Source organism: Macrotis lagotis, chromosome X (assembly GCF_037893015.1).
Source record: "Macrotis lagotis isolate mMagLag1 chromosome X, bilby.v1.9.chrom.fasta, whole genome shotgun sequence".
Taxonomy (NCBI): Eukaryota; Metazoa; Chordata; class Mammalia; order Peramelemorphia; family Peramelidae; genus Macrotis; species Macrotis lagotis.
Window position 1 is genome coordinate 464,569,150 of NC_133666.1, and position 15,343 is coordinate 464,584,492.

The window sequence follows — 15,343 nt, forward strand, 5'->3', positions numbered from 1 at the left end:
GTCCATTATACTTCAGATCATACACTCTCAAAGGACACAATTATCTCACCTGTTCAGATTCATATTCCTTCTTAAAATTTGTTCTTTTGACATTTCATAATGGGAAGTACTAGCAAGCAGGTCAGCAATGTTTTTGGACTAGCCACTCACTCACTTTTCACTCTTGTCTCATGTAACACCTTGGTACTGAGCATCATTCCTACATGTGTATCCCAGACATACATCCAGCATACCCACTATCTCAGCTATCAGCTTTATATTATTATATAATTATATATATTATTACTATAGTAACAGCACCCAGGATGCCACATACCAGCCCTTTACTTCCTTTCAGACATTTCTAAACGTCTCTATGGAATCACAATAATTAGCCCTCCTTTGCAACTCTCCTCACAACAGCAAGAGCTGGGGGGAAAATATTCTTGTGAAAAGAGCACCTGGGTCTGGTTTACTCTTTCAGCCCTGTAGCAACCTAATCTCTAGCTAAAACAAAACAAAACAACTTGAGAATTGACATAATCAAGGACAAAGTTTGTTTAGTTTGTTTTTGTTTTACTATTGGGGGAGGAGTCTGGGGTAATAAGTGGGTTTGTAGATACAGGGAAGGAACAATAGATAGAGATGGCAGATGTGAATGCAATCTTCATAGATTTGCAGAATTTAGAACTGAAAGGGATTTTAGAGCTTATTTAGTTCAATTCTCTCATTTTAAAATTGAAAAAACCAAGGCCCAGAGAAGATAAATTACTTGCCCAAGTCCATCCAGTTATTAAATAACAGAGCTAGTTTTGAAATAAGATTTTCTTGACTCTGAATCTGATTATCTTTTCCATGTACTCTAGTGCTGGATCAAGAACATTTAGATGGGTAGGGTAATGAAGGATAAAGAGAGCATAGGGTTAAGAATGGAGAATGATGCCGGGTCGAAAGGGCTAATAACAGGGTGAACACTAAAAGGGGGAAATGAAGCTAGAACTTGAGTAAGTGATTAAAAGGTCAAGAAGGACTTAACTCTGTATCTGCTTCAGGGTCTGGTTTAGACCTCTGTTCAAGATAGGCTATTAGTTAATGGTTGAATTTAATTAAGAAATAATACTGATACTTTGAGGAGTTACCTACAAATATGCAATCTCATGTTGGGAAAAAGTTACATTATCTACAAGTATATAAATACAAAACCATTTGGCATTCTGATGGTGAACAGTAATATGGAAAGAATGACCACAAAAAGAGCCTGACTAAATCAATTAAAATATAAGTTTCATAATGTAAATGCAACCATAATAGTGTCATTTACTTAAATAGTAAATGACATCCATAAAAAAAGCAAAAAAAGGAATTTCAGAATGCAATATTGGTTGCTCAATGACTTATCTTTTTTTTCCTAGGTATTATGTATCTGAACCAGAGCATATATTCAGGCTGAGTTTCATTAGGTTTTATAGAAATGGAATTCATTAAATAGGTGAAATTATATGAAAGGCTCTCATTTCTTTAATAATTGAAAGAACTCTGCCATGGTGGTAAATTCTAGAAAATGTACCCTATATAGTTAAAGGAAATAAGAATGATTTTGATGAAAAAAAGAACCATAAGGAAAGGTTAACTAAATTAACAGTTGCATTTACATAGTTTATTTTCTCTGTTTCCAACAGATCAAAAGGAAGAAACTGATTCTTATCAATACCTAAATGAAGTTTGATTAGATTTCAGGAAAATTTTATACATAAATATAGTTGAATGAACAACTAGATATTTTAATTAGATAAAATTTTCATTATCTATCTGGTCTAATCTAATCAATTTAGTACTTTAAAAATCTACTTAAAGTAGATTTTAAAATATCATACAGACTTCTCTATGTTACATGGTCTTGGTATTTTATAGGGAAGCTAGGTGGCACAATGGATAGAGTGCCATACCTAGAGTCAGAAAGAGTCACCCTCCTGAGTTCAAATCTGACTTCAGTTACTCATTAGCTTTGTGATCTTAGACAAGTCATTTAACCCTGTTTGCTTTAGTTTCCTCATCTGTAAAATAAGTTGGAGAAGGAAATGGCAAACCACTCTATCTTTGTGAAGAAAATCTCAAATGACGCAACTGAAACTACTGAACAACAACTAGATATATTATATGCAGAGACTGAAAGATTCTTATAGATGAAGTTTCAGGATACATTTATACATGCAGAAATTTCAAAAGTTTTTTTTTATGAATTTGTGTATAAATTATACAACCATATAGTATTCCATGCTGCTAGAAAGCACTACATTTCCTAGGAAGATTTTAAAAATTGAAACATATGCTTCCAAAGAAAAACAACATTACTATAAAATTTATCTGGCAATGGTCACTGAGCATCAAACATATGTCACCTTTTTAAAATATTAATTTTAATTTATTTAAAAATTTTTAATTTAATTTTAATTTTAAAACTATACAGATAGGTTGCATAATGTATTGCTCTAACCATGGGATAATGGACAAGTTACTTAAACTCAATATCCCAGACATCTCTAATATCATCAGTTTGAGAGAAATAGTTTATCTACAATGATAGAGAGGGTTTCCATATTGGAAGCACTCCACACCACTGAAATTTATGGTCCAGTCCAACATCAATCAATCAATCAATCAATCTATCTATCTATCCATCACATTGTCATCAAATATTAAAAGGACAATATTTTATATATTAGAGAAGAATTACCTTCCAAAACAACCATTGCATTTGCCTTCCCTTTCAATATAGTTCCATAGGCCAATAGATTTTCCATTCAAAAATGCCTCGCCCATGCATCCTTTAAAATGAGTAACTTTCACAGCAGGTGACTTCTAGAGCAGAAAGAAAAAGAAAATATGTAGGTGAAGTAAAACAATACTGAATACCATAAATTTCTCCAGATAATGAAATATCTTCAAAGAGTCTCAAAGTCAACACCTACAATTCAAAAGGTATTAAAAAAAAAAACAACAGCAATAACCAGAAGAGGGAAAATATTACCTATTTATCCATATTCTTTGATTGCTATATTTTCTTAAAAATCTATGCAAAGGTTAAAAGAGTGCCAATATGGGCCTATAACACTTCCCAGTGCCAACAGAACTAGATTAAAATAGAATTGGGAAATATTTAACAAAGTAAAGCTAAATATATAACATTACATTGTAAGATTAAGTTACTATGCAGCCAGCATAAATCCTTAAGTACAGTTTTGTGGTCCCTGTTTCTATTGGTGTTGACACCCTTGGTCTAAACAAATAACGTTTGTCCTTTATTCTTTAAGAAGACCATGACATCAGGGAGGTGATGGCATGACAACCACATGAATTGAATTTGAGTGAGGGGGTGCTATGTTAAGTCACCAACCTCACTTTTTCCCCCAGAGTCATCTGGGTCCAGTGGCCAGATATGAAATCAGGATGACTGGAGAAACAAGGCTTCCAGGTCACATAGTTGGCAAGTGGCAAGTGTCTGAGGCTGAATTTGAAGTAACAGATAAGATGGAAAATACTAGATACTTTATTAGGGAGAAAACAATTTAATTGTTCACTAAGGGAACAAAATCTAGGCATTTTTGTTGTGTAGGTTTTATGCAAACCACTTAATACCCCTTTTAATAGCTAATTAAATCTAGATGATTAGTTGATAGACATTGCTCATGAAGGCAGAGAGCACAACAGGAAAGGAATTCCATTCTGACTGAGTGAAGGACTTGGAAACATCCAGTATAATTCAAAGGAGCTACTACTTTAGAAATCAGAGAGTTGAATTTTTGAAAACATGAAGGAGAGAACATTCTAACTCATCTCCTGAGAAGAACTTTGATGTGGTCTTGAGAAAGGGAGTGGAGAGTGGTAGAGCAGACTTCAGGGTCTTGACCTTAGCTTTGATCTCAGTCTCCTCCTCACTCCCTTGGTTAAGGAAGATGTACTTACTATCTTTCCAACTATATCCTAGAGACATTGATAGCATCTAGTCTGCATTAGAAGCCAAGGAGAAAGAATGTGGATTTAAGACCTTACAAAACAGAAGAGTTACATCACACCTAAGAGAAACATCTTGAGGATCTTAGCAAGAGGATTTCCAGAATCTGGGAACTGTTGTTCCATGTGCTCTAACTTGACTCACTTTTCCTTTGTATGCAACAGTAAGGGAATTTGTTGAAGATTTTTGTAGTAGATGTTTTATGCAAACCATTCAATACCTAAAATCCAATTAATTCTAGATGATTACTTGATACCAACTTATAATTATGACAGGGAGCAGCCCAATAAAATTTGTTGTAGAATGGAAATATAATAAAATGTTCTATATGGAATTATGAATGGTTGGATTCTAAAGAAGCAAGGAACATGTTACACAGGAACTGATGCTGAGTGAAGGGAGCAGAACCAAGAGCCCATTGTACAAATTAACATCAAGTGAGTTGATCCACCTTGATGTAAGCAGCTCCTCTGAGCAGTTCAGAGAGCTAGGATAGCCCTAGGAAACCAACTATGGACAATGTTATCCCCATCCAATGGAAGAAAAATAAAACAAAGCAAAACAAAACCAAAAAACTCTACAGAATCTGAATGAACACCACATTCATTTTTTAAAAATTTCTCTTATGTATTACTTTCTTATCCTTTTCACTTAATCCTAATTTCTCATGCCAGAAATGACTAACGTGTAAACATGTGTATGAACAATATTCACCTGATAGCTCTTCACCAAGGGGAGGGAGGTGAGAAGGAAATTATGTAACTTAAAATTTGTATATAAATGTGGATGAATGTCGAAAAACTTGCTTAACATGTAATTGGAAAAATAAAATATCAATTAAAAAAAGAAATATAATAGAAAACAATAAAACCAATAGAAAACAACTCTCCAAATCCTCAGGGTTATTTGACCTTGAAGGGAGAAGGAAAAGGAAAAAAGTAGAAGGGAGAAATCCATGTGAGAGGGAGTTGTGATAGTCAATCAGAGCATGAGTTACATCAGTCTTCAAGTTTTATTTGGTGAGAAATGTTTAAGTTTCTTGGCTACATGGCACAGTGAATACAGTAAGGCCTGGAATTAGGAAGTCCAGAATTCAAAGTCAGCCTCAGGTATTTAGTAGCCATAGGACCTAGGGAAAGTAACTTAACATCTACCTGCCTCCATTTCCTCATTTGTAAAATGGAGATAATAAAAACATTTATCTCCCAAGGTTGTTTTGAGGATCAAATGAGATACTATTTGTAAAGTACTTTCTTAGCACAGTATCTGTGCTTAATAGAAGCTCCCTCATTAATTCAAAGATGTTATTAGGTAGCTCTGATTCAAGCCAAAATTCATCAGATAAGGAGGAAGAGATTCTTATGAAAATATAAATTCTAAATCCTCAAACTTTCTGCCCCCTAGAAAAGTAACCCCAACCAATAAACAGGTCATGGGCTCTTACATCAGATGAGGATAAACAAACAATGTATTCCTTACCCTTGTTTACATATCTAAACTGAGCAAGAAAGACAAGAGTTTATTTGTTCAGGAAATAATTCATTTGCAGGCAAAGTCAGTATATTATTTTGAGCTTATAAATTTTTACCTTTATTTGTCCTCCAAGACCTCCAACAAACATTAAAGTTGACTCATTTACATCCAACACTTTAGCTGTCCCCGAGGATTTAGCAGTTTTTGTTAATGGCTTCTGGTTAGAACTCATTTCCTTTATACTCAATGAGCCAGTGTTCCCAAATCTAATAATCACAAATAATTACATAATAAACACTTCCTGAAGTTCAACTGAGTTCAACTCAACAAATATTAAATATCCACCCAGGCTATAGAACTATTTTAGGTGTTATGGAAAACCTAGTTCCCCCCTCTGAGGATAGTGCAATCTAATTGGGGTATGACACACCAAAAAGTAACCAATAAACAATAATGCACAAAATTATGTGATTAAGTGCCAAAATATACATCACAGTCATCATACTACGTAAGTAAAAAGAGAAAAAAGATCATCAGGAAGATCTAAGTTCAAATACAGACTCAAACATATACTATTTCTGTGATTCTAAACAAGTCACCCAATGTCTGTTTGGTCTCACTTTTCTCATGTATAAAACGGGAATAAATAATAACATTTATCACCAAGGACTATCCTGAAGATCAAATGAGATGGCAATTATAAAGTGATTGGGATAGTGCCTAGCATATTGTTAACAATTATTATTATTATTATTATTATTATTATTATTATGAGTCAGAGGAATCAGAGAAGACTCCAAGGAAAAGGCAGAACTTTGAAACATAGTAAATGGTTGATCTATAAAAGAATTTTGAGGACAGAAAGCTGCTCTCAGTAGATAAAGCAGAAAAACATTTTGCTTTTTTCTATGTTCTGGTTTAGCAATCTGAATACCTCGGGAAATCCAAAATTCTAAATATAATTGAATTAATGTATTCTTTGATATAAAAAATAAAATCCTTGTCATTACAAATAGTAGAGAAAAACAATTCAGTATCATATATTCTTTTCTACTGGAAAAATTCAAGGAGTTTGAAGCTTTTTCTAACATAATTACTTGAAAGATCTCCATTACCTGGTTACATATATCCGATGCCATTTATTGTTATCTATCGGGAAGTCTGAAAATTCCAATCTTGTTGACCCAGAGCCTACATCCCAAAGGAATGCCACCTTACCATGCCGCATCTCAACTGCAAGAAAGTCAGACTGGGGTGGGGAGACAGGATAGTAAAGGTATTAAAATGATGTAGTTCTGCATAATGGTAGATTTGTTCAACCAATTTCATTTCTAAGCAAGTGTTCTTTAATTTTCATATTTTAAAAGCCATACACACAATTCTTTTTTCTTTAGTTTTCACATGCTCACTTTACTAGTAACTACATCCTACTTTCCTTCTGCACAAAAACAACCCCAATAAATTGCAGTCTAAAAATGGTTTTTCATGGATTCTTTTCCCTACTTTTAAATCTAGAAACAATCAATTGAATCTGATTCTGTATAATAGGAACTAAAAAACCTAGTAAAATCTACGATGAACATGAACCACTTTTTAAAGTTAATTCCTGAAGCTACATTTCACTGTGATCCAATAGAACACCAAGAAGAGATGATATATACTTTTTCAAGAACATAAAAAGAAAATTGTAGAGATGGTAAAAAATAGTTCCCCCAATATAGCAGAAGGCTAACATGGAAATTAATTGGCCATTCAAAAGTGGCATGTTTATCCTCACAGGATAGTAATAATACTTTTTGGCTAATATCATTACTCTAGAGAAAAGATGGTTCCATGGAAACCCAGAGATACTACTCTTGCTATTTTCATCAACCACCTACAAAAAAAAAAAATCAACAAGTTGATTCTGCAGAAAAATAAGTCTATAAGTCAATTCTCAATTTATGATTCATAGTCCCGATTGCTTACACTGGCACTGCTACCCAAGTAGAACAGGAGATTATCAGGCTCACTGGTTTTAACATTTAATGTTATGCTATTGTAGTTGGTAGAGGATATCTGAGGCTGGTAGGCACGGATACAGTCTCGATCTGCAGATACTGCCACTTTAATCTGAAAGAAAAAAGTAAAGGGCAAACATATTTCAGTTATTTAATACCAAATACTCTCAAATAGCCAAAAGTGAAAATGGAGAAATGTGATTTAATAACTGATTTTCACTAGAAATCAAACACAAATGGATTTCCTTTCCTGACAATTAGATAATGCTATGGCTTCACAAAAACTGTGAAGAGATCAGATTATTTTAAAAATGTAAAAATGTTTAAAAATGGGAATTGTGTATCTAGATGTTAGAATACTTATTCTATATAGGAAATGGAATTATTTTTGGTGAGCATTTTAAGCAGTTAGATAAGTGCATCTATACAAATTATATATCATTAGATAGGTTGTAAATGACTTTAAATGTTACACTGAGAATTTATTTTTAAATACAGAATAATTAAATAGCCAATGAAATTTCTTGAGTAGGGGGATGATATAGCTAGATCTATGCTTAAAGGATATCAAGTTGATAGCATTATGAAAGATAAATTGGAGAGGTGAGAGACTGAGACGGTGAGAGTATCACAATCATTTGATTTAGAAATGTTGAGATGGAGGCAAGATGCTGCCATTTGAATGGAAGAAAAAATATCTTTACATAATAGTTTAACTGAAAATAGTCTCTCCCTTCTTTGATTTTTTATACTTTTTTTAAAATTCCATATATACTTGGTTTTGATTAAATTGGTTTTTGGTCACATCTTTCTCTTTTGGGACCCTATTTGGGGTTTTCTTGGCAAAGATATTGGAGCAGTTTGCCATTTCCTTCTCCACCTCGTTTTATAGATGAGAAAACTGGAGCAAACTGGGTTAAGTGACTTGTTTAGACTTATACTGTTAAGCAAACGTCTGAGATTGTATTTGAACTCAGGAAGATGAGTCTTCCTGGCTCCAGCTCTGGTGTTCTGTCCACTGTACCACCTAACTGCTATATATTTCCTTGTACTGCAGCAACTTTTCTATGTATCTTATTACCCCAACTAGGTTGTAGACAATGAGCCTCATTCACCTTCGAATCTCCTACAACACCTGGTTTGGTGCCTAAAGTTTAGTATTCTATAAACATTTTTTGAATAAATGAATATTTTAAATAAATTATAATCAGATTGAGTGGTAACCTAGTATAATGGGTGGGAAGTTGACCTTTTAGCCAAGAAGATCTGGGATAAAGTCCTGACTCTACGCAAGTCATCTAACTGTTCAATATCCTAGACATTGTTACAGACTTTTTTAAGGCTACAGGTTGTAGTGAATGTGCTCACCTGCCTTGTTAGAAGGCAGCCAGGACTTACCTAAGCCAATAAAATCACACCTCTAGTCCCTATCTAGTAACTAAAAATAATTAAGTGCTTTTTGATGATGTTATTTTTGTCTTTATGAGAAGCATACTTAGGTATTATTTCTAAAAATTGAAGGAATCTAGATGGTCTAACCCTATTTTCAGGCTAGAATAGGCAAGGATAGTAGATCTAGCAGTCATTAATATTGATACTTTGTCTTTAGACCCACCCAAAGCAGATACCTTCAAACCACCATCTGATCTAGATATCAGTACCACAGAAATATTAATTTCTTTTGTAGTAAATCTGTGCTGCTGTTAATCTCAAATACTGCAATTTCTTTTTTTGGGGGAGGGGTTGCATGGCAATGGGGTTGAGTGACTTGCTCAAGATTACACAGCTAGATAATTAATTAAAGATTTGATTCCGGATTTGAACTCAGTCTCCAGGGTCAGTGCTCTATCTACTGTGCCACCCAGCTGCCCTTGCAATTTCTTTCAAGATGGGTGATACTCTCCACCAAATGAACTAGTATACTAATAATAGTGAAATTTTCATTCATATATGTATCTGTGAGAGGCATAAGAATTATTTGTGAGTGACTTTCATTCATACTGTTATGTTTTCTTAAAATGTTCCAGACTACAAGGTCTATTGCCCACTGTTGTTATCAGTCATATTTGACTCTGTGTCTCTACCTGTGGTTTTCTTGGTCAAGATACTGGAACGGTTTGACATTTATTTCTGAAGATCATTTTGCAGATGAGGAAACTGAGGTAAACAGGGTGAAGTGACTTGCCCAGGGTCACACAGCTAGTAAGTGTCTTGAGTCTGGATTTCAACTCAAAAGATGAGTCTTCCTGACTCCAGGTCAACACTCTATCCAATCTACCACCTAGCTGCCCAGTAAGAGTATCTAAACAAGGAGTAAAGTTTCAAAGTAGCACACGTGAAATAATGAAGCTGATAAATCATACTGATTCTCAGACCCACATTAATAGATTATTGAATGAATTATAAAAAACACACAACAGGAATGAGTCTGCATTATAAGACTTTTTGTGTATTGTGAGACTGCTATAACCTGGAGCACAAAAGCAGGAATTCAAAGGCATGAAAGCCAAGCCTTAGCTTTAAATATCCTTCAATGAAAAGGGCACAAGGAATTCTTTATCACTGAAAGCTGCTTCTGTATTTTTGTACTTACAGATGCTGCCTGCTTTCGGGCCTGACTGATCAACTCTTTAATTTCAGACAGGTTCTTGTTCAAGTTCTCCTCAAGCATTTTCAAAGGCTTCAAACGATCAAATAAAAGATTGGCTTGTGTTTTCACTTCTTTTACTCTTCTTTCAACCAACACAGCTATAAAAGAAAAGAAAGGAGTTAAGAGAAATTAATTGCTCATTACTGAATGCATGGGACAAAATTCTGGGTAACTTTCTCTCCACAGTCTTTACTAGATGTGTGAAAAATTCACCCAGAGCACAAAGAACTAAAGAAAGTTTATTTTTAAAAGCCAGCAGTAGACACATTCTTCTTCTCATTATGCAGATTCTTTTTGGATCATAGACTGAATCGTGATATTTTTATGCTTGATAGCAAAAAAATTTTGCATTTGAGCAAAGATTTTTCCTAAAGTGAAGCACAACTTACTAGCCTGTGATGAGTCACTTAGAAGCTGATTGGTTTTTCTCAATGTTTCATTAACCCTGGACAATGTAGATGAAGTGTTGAGCAGCTTCTGATTGAAATCCTCAATGTGTTTGAAAGTGTTGGTGACACTTTCATTAGCAGCTCTGGCCATCTCTTTGATCTTCAGTTCTGTCTCCTCTGTATCTGAAATGCAAAAATACACGTATACCTCGTGATCACACAAATGGAATGATACTACCACAAGAGGAGCAAATTTAATTCCATACAAAATCATAACATGGTAGTAGTTCTTACAAATTAGGGAAGACAAGACTGGAATTTTTTAAGGCTTTTTCTTTTTGGCAGAAAGTTTAGGGTTTTTTAAAATTTTATTTATTTAAAGTAATGGGATTAAGTGACTTGCCGAAGGTCACACAGCCAGGTAATTACTAAGTGACTGAGGCCAGATTTGAAATCAGGTACTCCTGACTCCAGGGCCAGTGCCTTTTCCACTGTGCCACCTAGCTGTCCCAAGTCTAGGGTTTTACAACATACTATGTTGTACTCTTTAGTAGCAAACACAATACTTTTAGAAAAAAAAAATCAGAGAATATGAATTATCTTTATTAAATACAAATTGCAAAGTGCCATAAAAAAAGGAAAAATACAGTCAGCTATTTTTAATAAGTGGAATCAGAAAGACCTGAGCTCAAATCTGACATGAGACATTTAATCCTTGGGCATGTCACTTAACCTCTGTTTGCTTTAATCCACTGGAGAAAGAAATGACAAACCACTCCAGTATTAATTTGCCAAGAAAACCATACATAGGGTCATAAAGAGTTCAACATGACTGAAGAACTGAACAATACAGTTGTTTTCAGTAGTTCTTCCCCCCCATTTCAGTCTTTGAATAGGAAAGAACTGAGTTCAAAAGTCCTGCTATGACACTTGATCTCTCATCGTCCCCTGCAACTCTCAAAGATTATTATGGGTTGCAGAAGTTTCTATCTGCATTTGATAGGTTACCACATCAGTCAAATCACAGGTCCTACACAAAACTATAACAGAGACAGCATGGTATAGTGGGTAGAAGACCATCTTAAAGGCTGAAAAACTGGATTCAAGTCTGAAATTTTAGTCATACTAATTTTGTGATCATGGGTAGGTTGCTTCTCAGTACTTTAGGTAACAATCTAAGAATCTAATTTTCAGATAAGTTGCTCATCTCCATTAGAGGAGGTAGTTTCCACTCTGGGGATCCCCATACTGAAGAATTCATGGGTCTGAGTTTTTCCTGCCCTATTCCAAAAATAATTAAGTTCATATTTGCATAGTCATAAGAACTTTTTTTTGGGGGGGGGTTGTTTTTAGGTTTTTTTGCAAGGCAATGGGGTTAAGTGGCTTGCCGAAGGCCACACAGCTAGGTAATTATTAAGTGTCTGAGGCCGGATTTGAACTCAAATACTCCTGACTCCAGGGCCGGTGCTCTATCCACTGCGCCACCTAGCTGCCCAGATCATAAGATGTTAAGATCTAGAAAGGAACATAAATGTCTATCAGTTATCATCAAAATAACAATAAATAAATAAATGATGTCTATATAGCACATTTCAATTTCTAAGCATCTCATTCGAGTCTTCAATATCCCTATTATATGAAACTATGAATAGTTATTTGGTTATTTTAGTCATATCTGACTCTTTCTGACCCTATCTGGAGTTTTCTTGGAAAAGATACTAGAGTAGCTTGCCATGTCCTTCTCCAGCTCATTTTACAGGTAAGGAAAGTAAGGCTAATACTTGTGGGACCAGGTCCCAATTAATTATTATCTGAGGCTAGATTTGAACTCATAAAGAGTTTTCTTGACTCCAAGTTTGACACGATCTACTGTTGATGAAACTAAGGCTAATAGATAAGGTGACTAAATGACTCGTCCATGATCACTATGCTATTAAGTGTAGGGACAAGACTCAAATTCACATTTTTTTCTTACTCTAACCTTAGTGTCTAAATTCGCTATTTCAATCTACATTGAAGTTTGCATGGGTCAAGTGGCTTAATCATAATAAAAACTAATAAGAAACAGGACTAGGATTCAGATCTAGGTCTGACCTGTTTTCAGATTCAACACTAATTTTATCACTTGATTTATAACTTATAACCATATTTTATTTTGAAAGGGATTTTTAGAGTTTCAGTTTGAAGATCGAATTGTATTGTAAGGTACAGCTTATCACTATTTTTTTTACATTTTATTTTATATTGAAAGGAATTTTTAGAGATTCCGTTTACAGATTGAATTATATTGGATTGTAGAGACAGTGTGTTTCCACACATGGTTGAGGATGTTGATAACAAAACAGAATAAGGAATTGTTAATTATCACAGAAAAATCAAATTCAGAGATAGTCTAGACAATTTTGACAGTGAGCCAGCCAATTAAAGCACCATTTTACAAATAGTCATTTATTACTATTTTGTCCTTTTTAGTAACTCTACTCGATTGACAAAACTGTCAGGTTAAAGACTTGACTTTTTCTGAGTTTCAAACAGTACAGCATTTTCTACATAAGGTAGGAGGTATTTTCAGTGGGGAATGGGAACTTGCTAATAAGAAAGAAAGATATGAATGAGTTCTGAATCATAATATGTCATTTGTTTTACGTTTTTAATGTTTTTAAATTTTTAATTAATGTTAAATTTCCAACCAACTAAGGCTAAATACGACTTAAGAACATGAAAAGAACATTTCAGAATGTTTTATTACCTCAATAAAGGAAATCATAAAGCAGGAATTAAAACAGAGTATCATTGTTTCTTTCTTTTTTTTTTTTTTAACAAGTTGCTTATCCCTTGGGAGACTTTCCTTCTATCACATAAAATGTACGGTTATGCATAAGACCTAGCACATTAAAAAAATAATACACCTAATGTATATTAAGCACATACATTTAGCACATTAGAAATAAGCTCTTTGAGGGCAGTATCCGCTCTTTGTATCCTCTGGGTTCAGCACAGAGTCTGATATATAGTAAGTCCTTAATGTTTATTGATTACTTGCATAAGGACTATGTTCACATACTTTTGCTTTAGAGAAACAAAATAAGAGAGTGGCAGCTCTGAAGTAGTTTGCAACCTAACAATAAAAGAAATGCCAATGGCAAATTTTGTTGTTAGAGGAAAAACCTTCCACCCAAAGTCCTTCTCTGACCTTCTTTGAGGTTCAAAAGTGACCCTGAGCTCTCAAAGGCTATGCCATAATAACATCATATGTAGTACATGCCATTACACTGAAAAAGATTTGTGGATGAAACTTAAATATAGACTCCATTTCTTCCATGTGACAACCAGGTTGATTAAGTTCGTGAACCATGTCCCTAGATAACTTTGGCCTCTAGGTAACAATTTTTCTGGGTTCTAGCAGCTCCATGATTATCTCCTAAAGTGTGGGTGGGTTATTAGCAGACGTAATAGATATGGACGCAATCAGGAATCCTTGAAGTTTTGAAATAAGTAAAACAACTTGAAGATGAAGCAATTTCAATGGTTACATAAACTATATAACTTGGGTCTTTTGTATTTAAAAGTACAGATTCCAGCATCACAGGAAATGAGTATCATCACTCGCAATTCAGATTTCTTTTACAGCAAGATACTAAATCAGTCTCCAGTCTCATTTACAACAAGAGTTCTTAATCAGACTTCAGACAGGACTTCATTATGCTTGTCAGTAATGGCTTTGCAATGAGAAGGTTTTCATTAAATCAGGACAAATCTCTCTCACTTACCATCAGGCATCATTACTCCGAGTATCAGTAGTGAATCATTAAGTTGCTTAGAAAGTTTATGAGCACGTTCCTGAAATCTGTTTACCTTTTTTTTCAGGTCAGTCATTTTAGATTTAATACCTATCAGGGCAACAAAAAAAAACCACACAAAATATAGCTTTTTATTTAAAAATTTTTACTAACTTTCATTCAAAAATAAATGTTAAGTAGAAGTTTTATTCAGTTTTTCCAGGACTATTATAATAAAGCTTGAGATTTTTCCCTATAAACCTTACATATACTGTATTACTGATTATAGAAATTAACCAAGTGGATCTTCTTAGTCTAAGTCTCTCTGACTTTGTTGACAGAACCCCTCACTAGCATTGCCTCTTAGAAATCTCTGAAATTTAACCAGGGCTCAACGGTATGCAAGACAGGTCCTATGAGGGAGATGTAAATCATTCAGATCTTTTCCAGATTCACCAAGGGCTCCCTAATAAGAAAATGAAATGCTATGGATTTGGGAAGCAGAGGTGAGGAGTTTTCTCTACTGCAGGAGCAGCTGAGAATAGAGCAAATAAATGTAAATCTTTGGGGAAATATTTGGACACCAAGAAATAAATGATCTCTGATATAATGATAAAGACTAGCTTGGGTGAAGAGAATGTTTAAGCATGATAGGAGTGCCTTACTAGTAGTGATGGTGCAAACTTAATCACTTGGCATGAGATCAAGAGAGGTGAGAAAGGTGGTGAAGGGTCATTGTGGTGACTAGCACTTTGATTCACTTTCCCCTGTGTTGTCATTGTGAAGTGAATGCATACATATGTTTGTATGTACACGCATATGTGTGTGTGCATGTGTGTGTCATACCAGGGATTTGTCTTAAGAATTTGTGACTTGGCTTCTCATAGGCTCGTAGATTTAGAGCTAGAAGAAACTTTAAAGGTCATTAAGTTCAACCATCTCATTTTACAGATGGGGGAACTATGGAAAAGACCTTTTAAATATCTTGTCAATTTATAAAGTTAATATGTAAGCCTTCCTGACTTGAGTCCCACACTGGTAGGTAGCTAGGAATTCAGGTT

The 15,343-nt window shown here is 34.4% G+C and overlaps 1 protein-coding gene across 2 annotated transcripts in view; it reads right to left on the reverse strand.

Moving 5' to 3' along the window:
* The window catches only part of LAMA1 (laminin subunit alpha 1), a 207,847-nt gene that overhangs the window by 49,246 nt on the left and 143,258 nt on the right, over positions 1 to 15,343 (reverse strand). For both annotated transcript variants that reach the window (XM_074201152.1, XM_074201153.1), the window contains exons 42-48: positions 14,274 to 14,393; positions 10,504 to 10,686; positions 10,058 to 10,212; positions 7,433 to 7,576; positions 6,580 to 6,713; positions 5,580 to 5,730; positions 2,714 to 2,838 (exon numbers count right to left, since the gene is read on the reverse strand). In XM_074201152.1, coding sequence (XP_074057253.1) covers positions 2,714 to 2,838; positions 5,580 to 5,730; positions 6,580 to 6,713; positions 7,433 to 7,576; positions 10,058 to 10,212; positions 10,504 to 10,686; positions 14,274 to 14,393 — 1,012 coding nt within the window. The remainder of the gene's footprint in view (positions 1 to 2,713; positions 2,839 to 5,579; positions 5,731 to 6,579; positions 6,714 to 7,432; positions 7,577 to 10,057; positions 10,213 to 10,503; positions 10,687 to 14,273; positions 14,394 to 15,343) is intronic.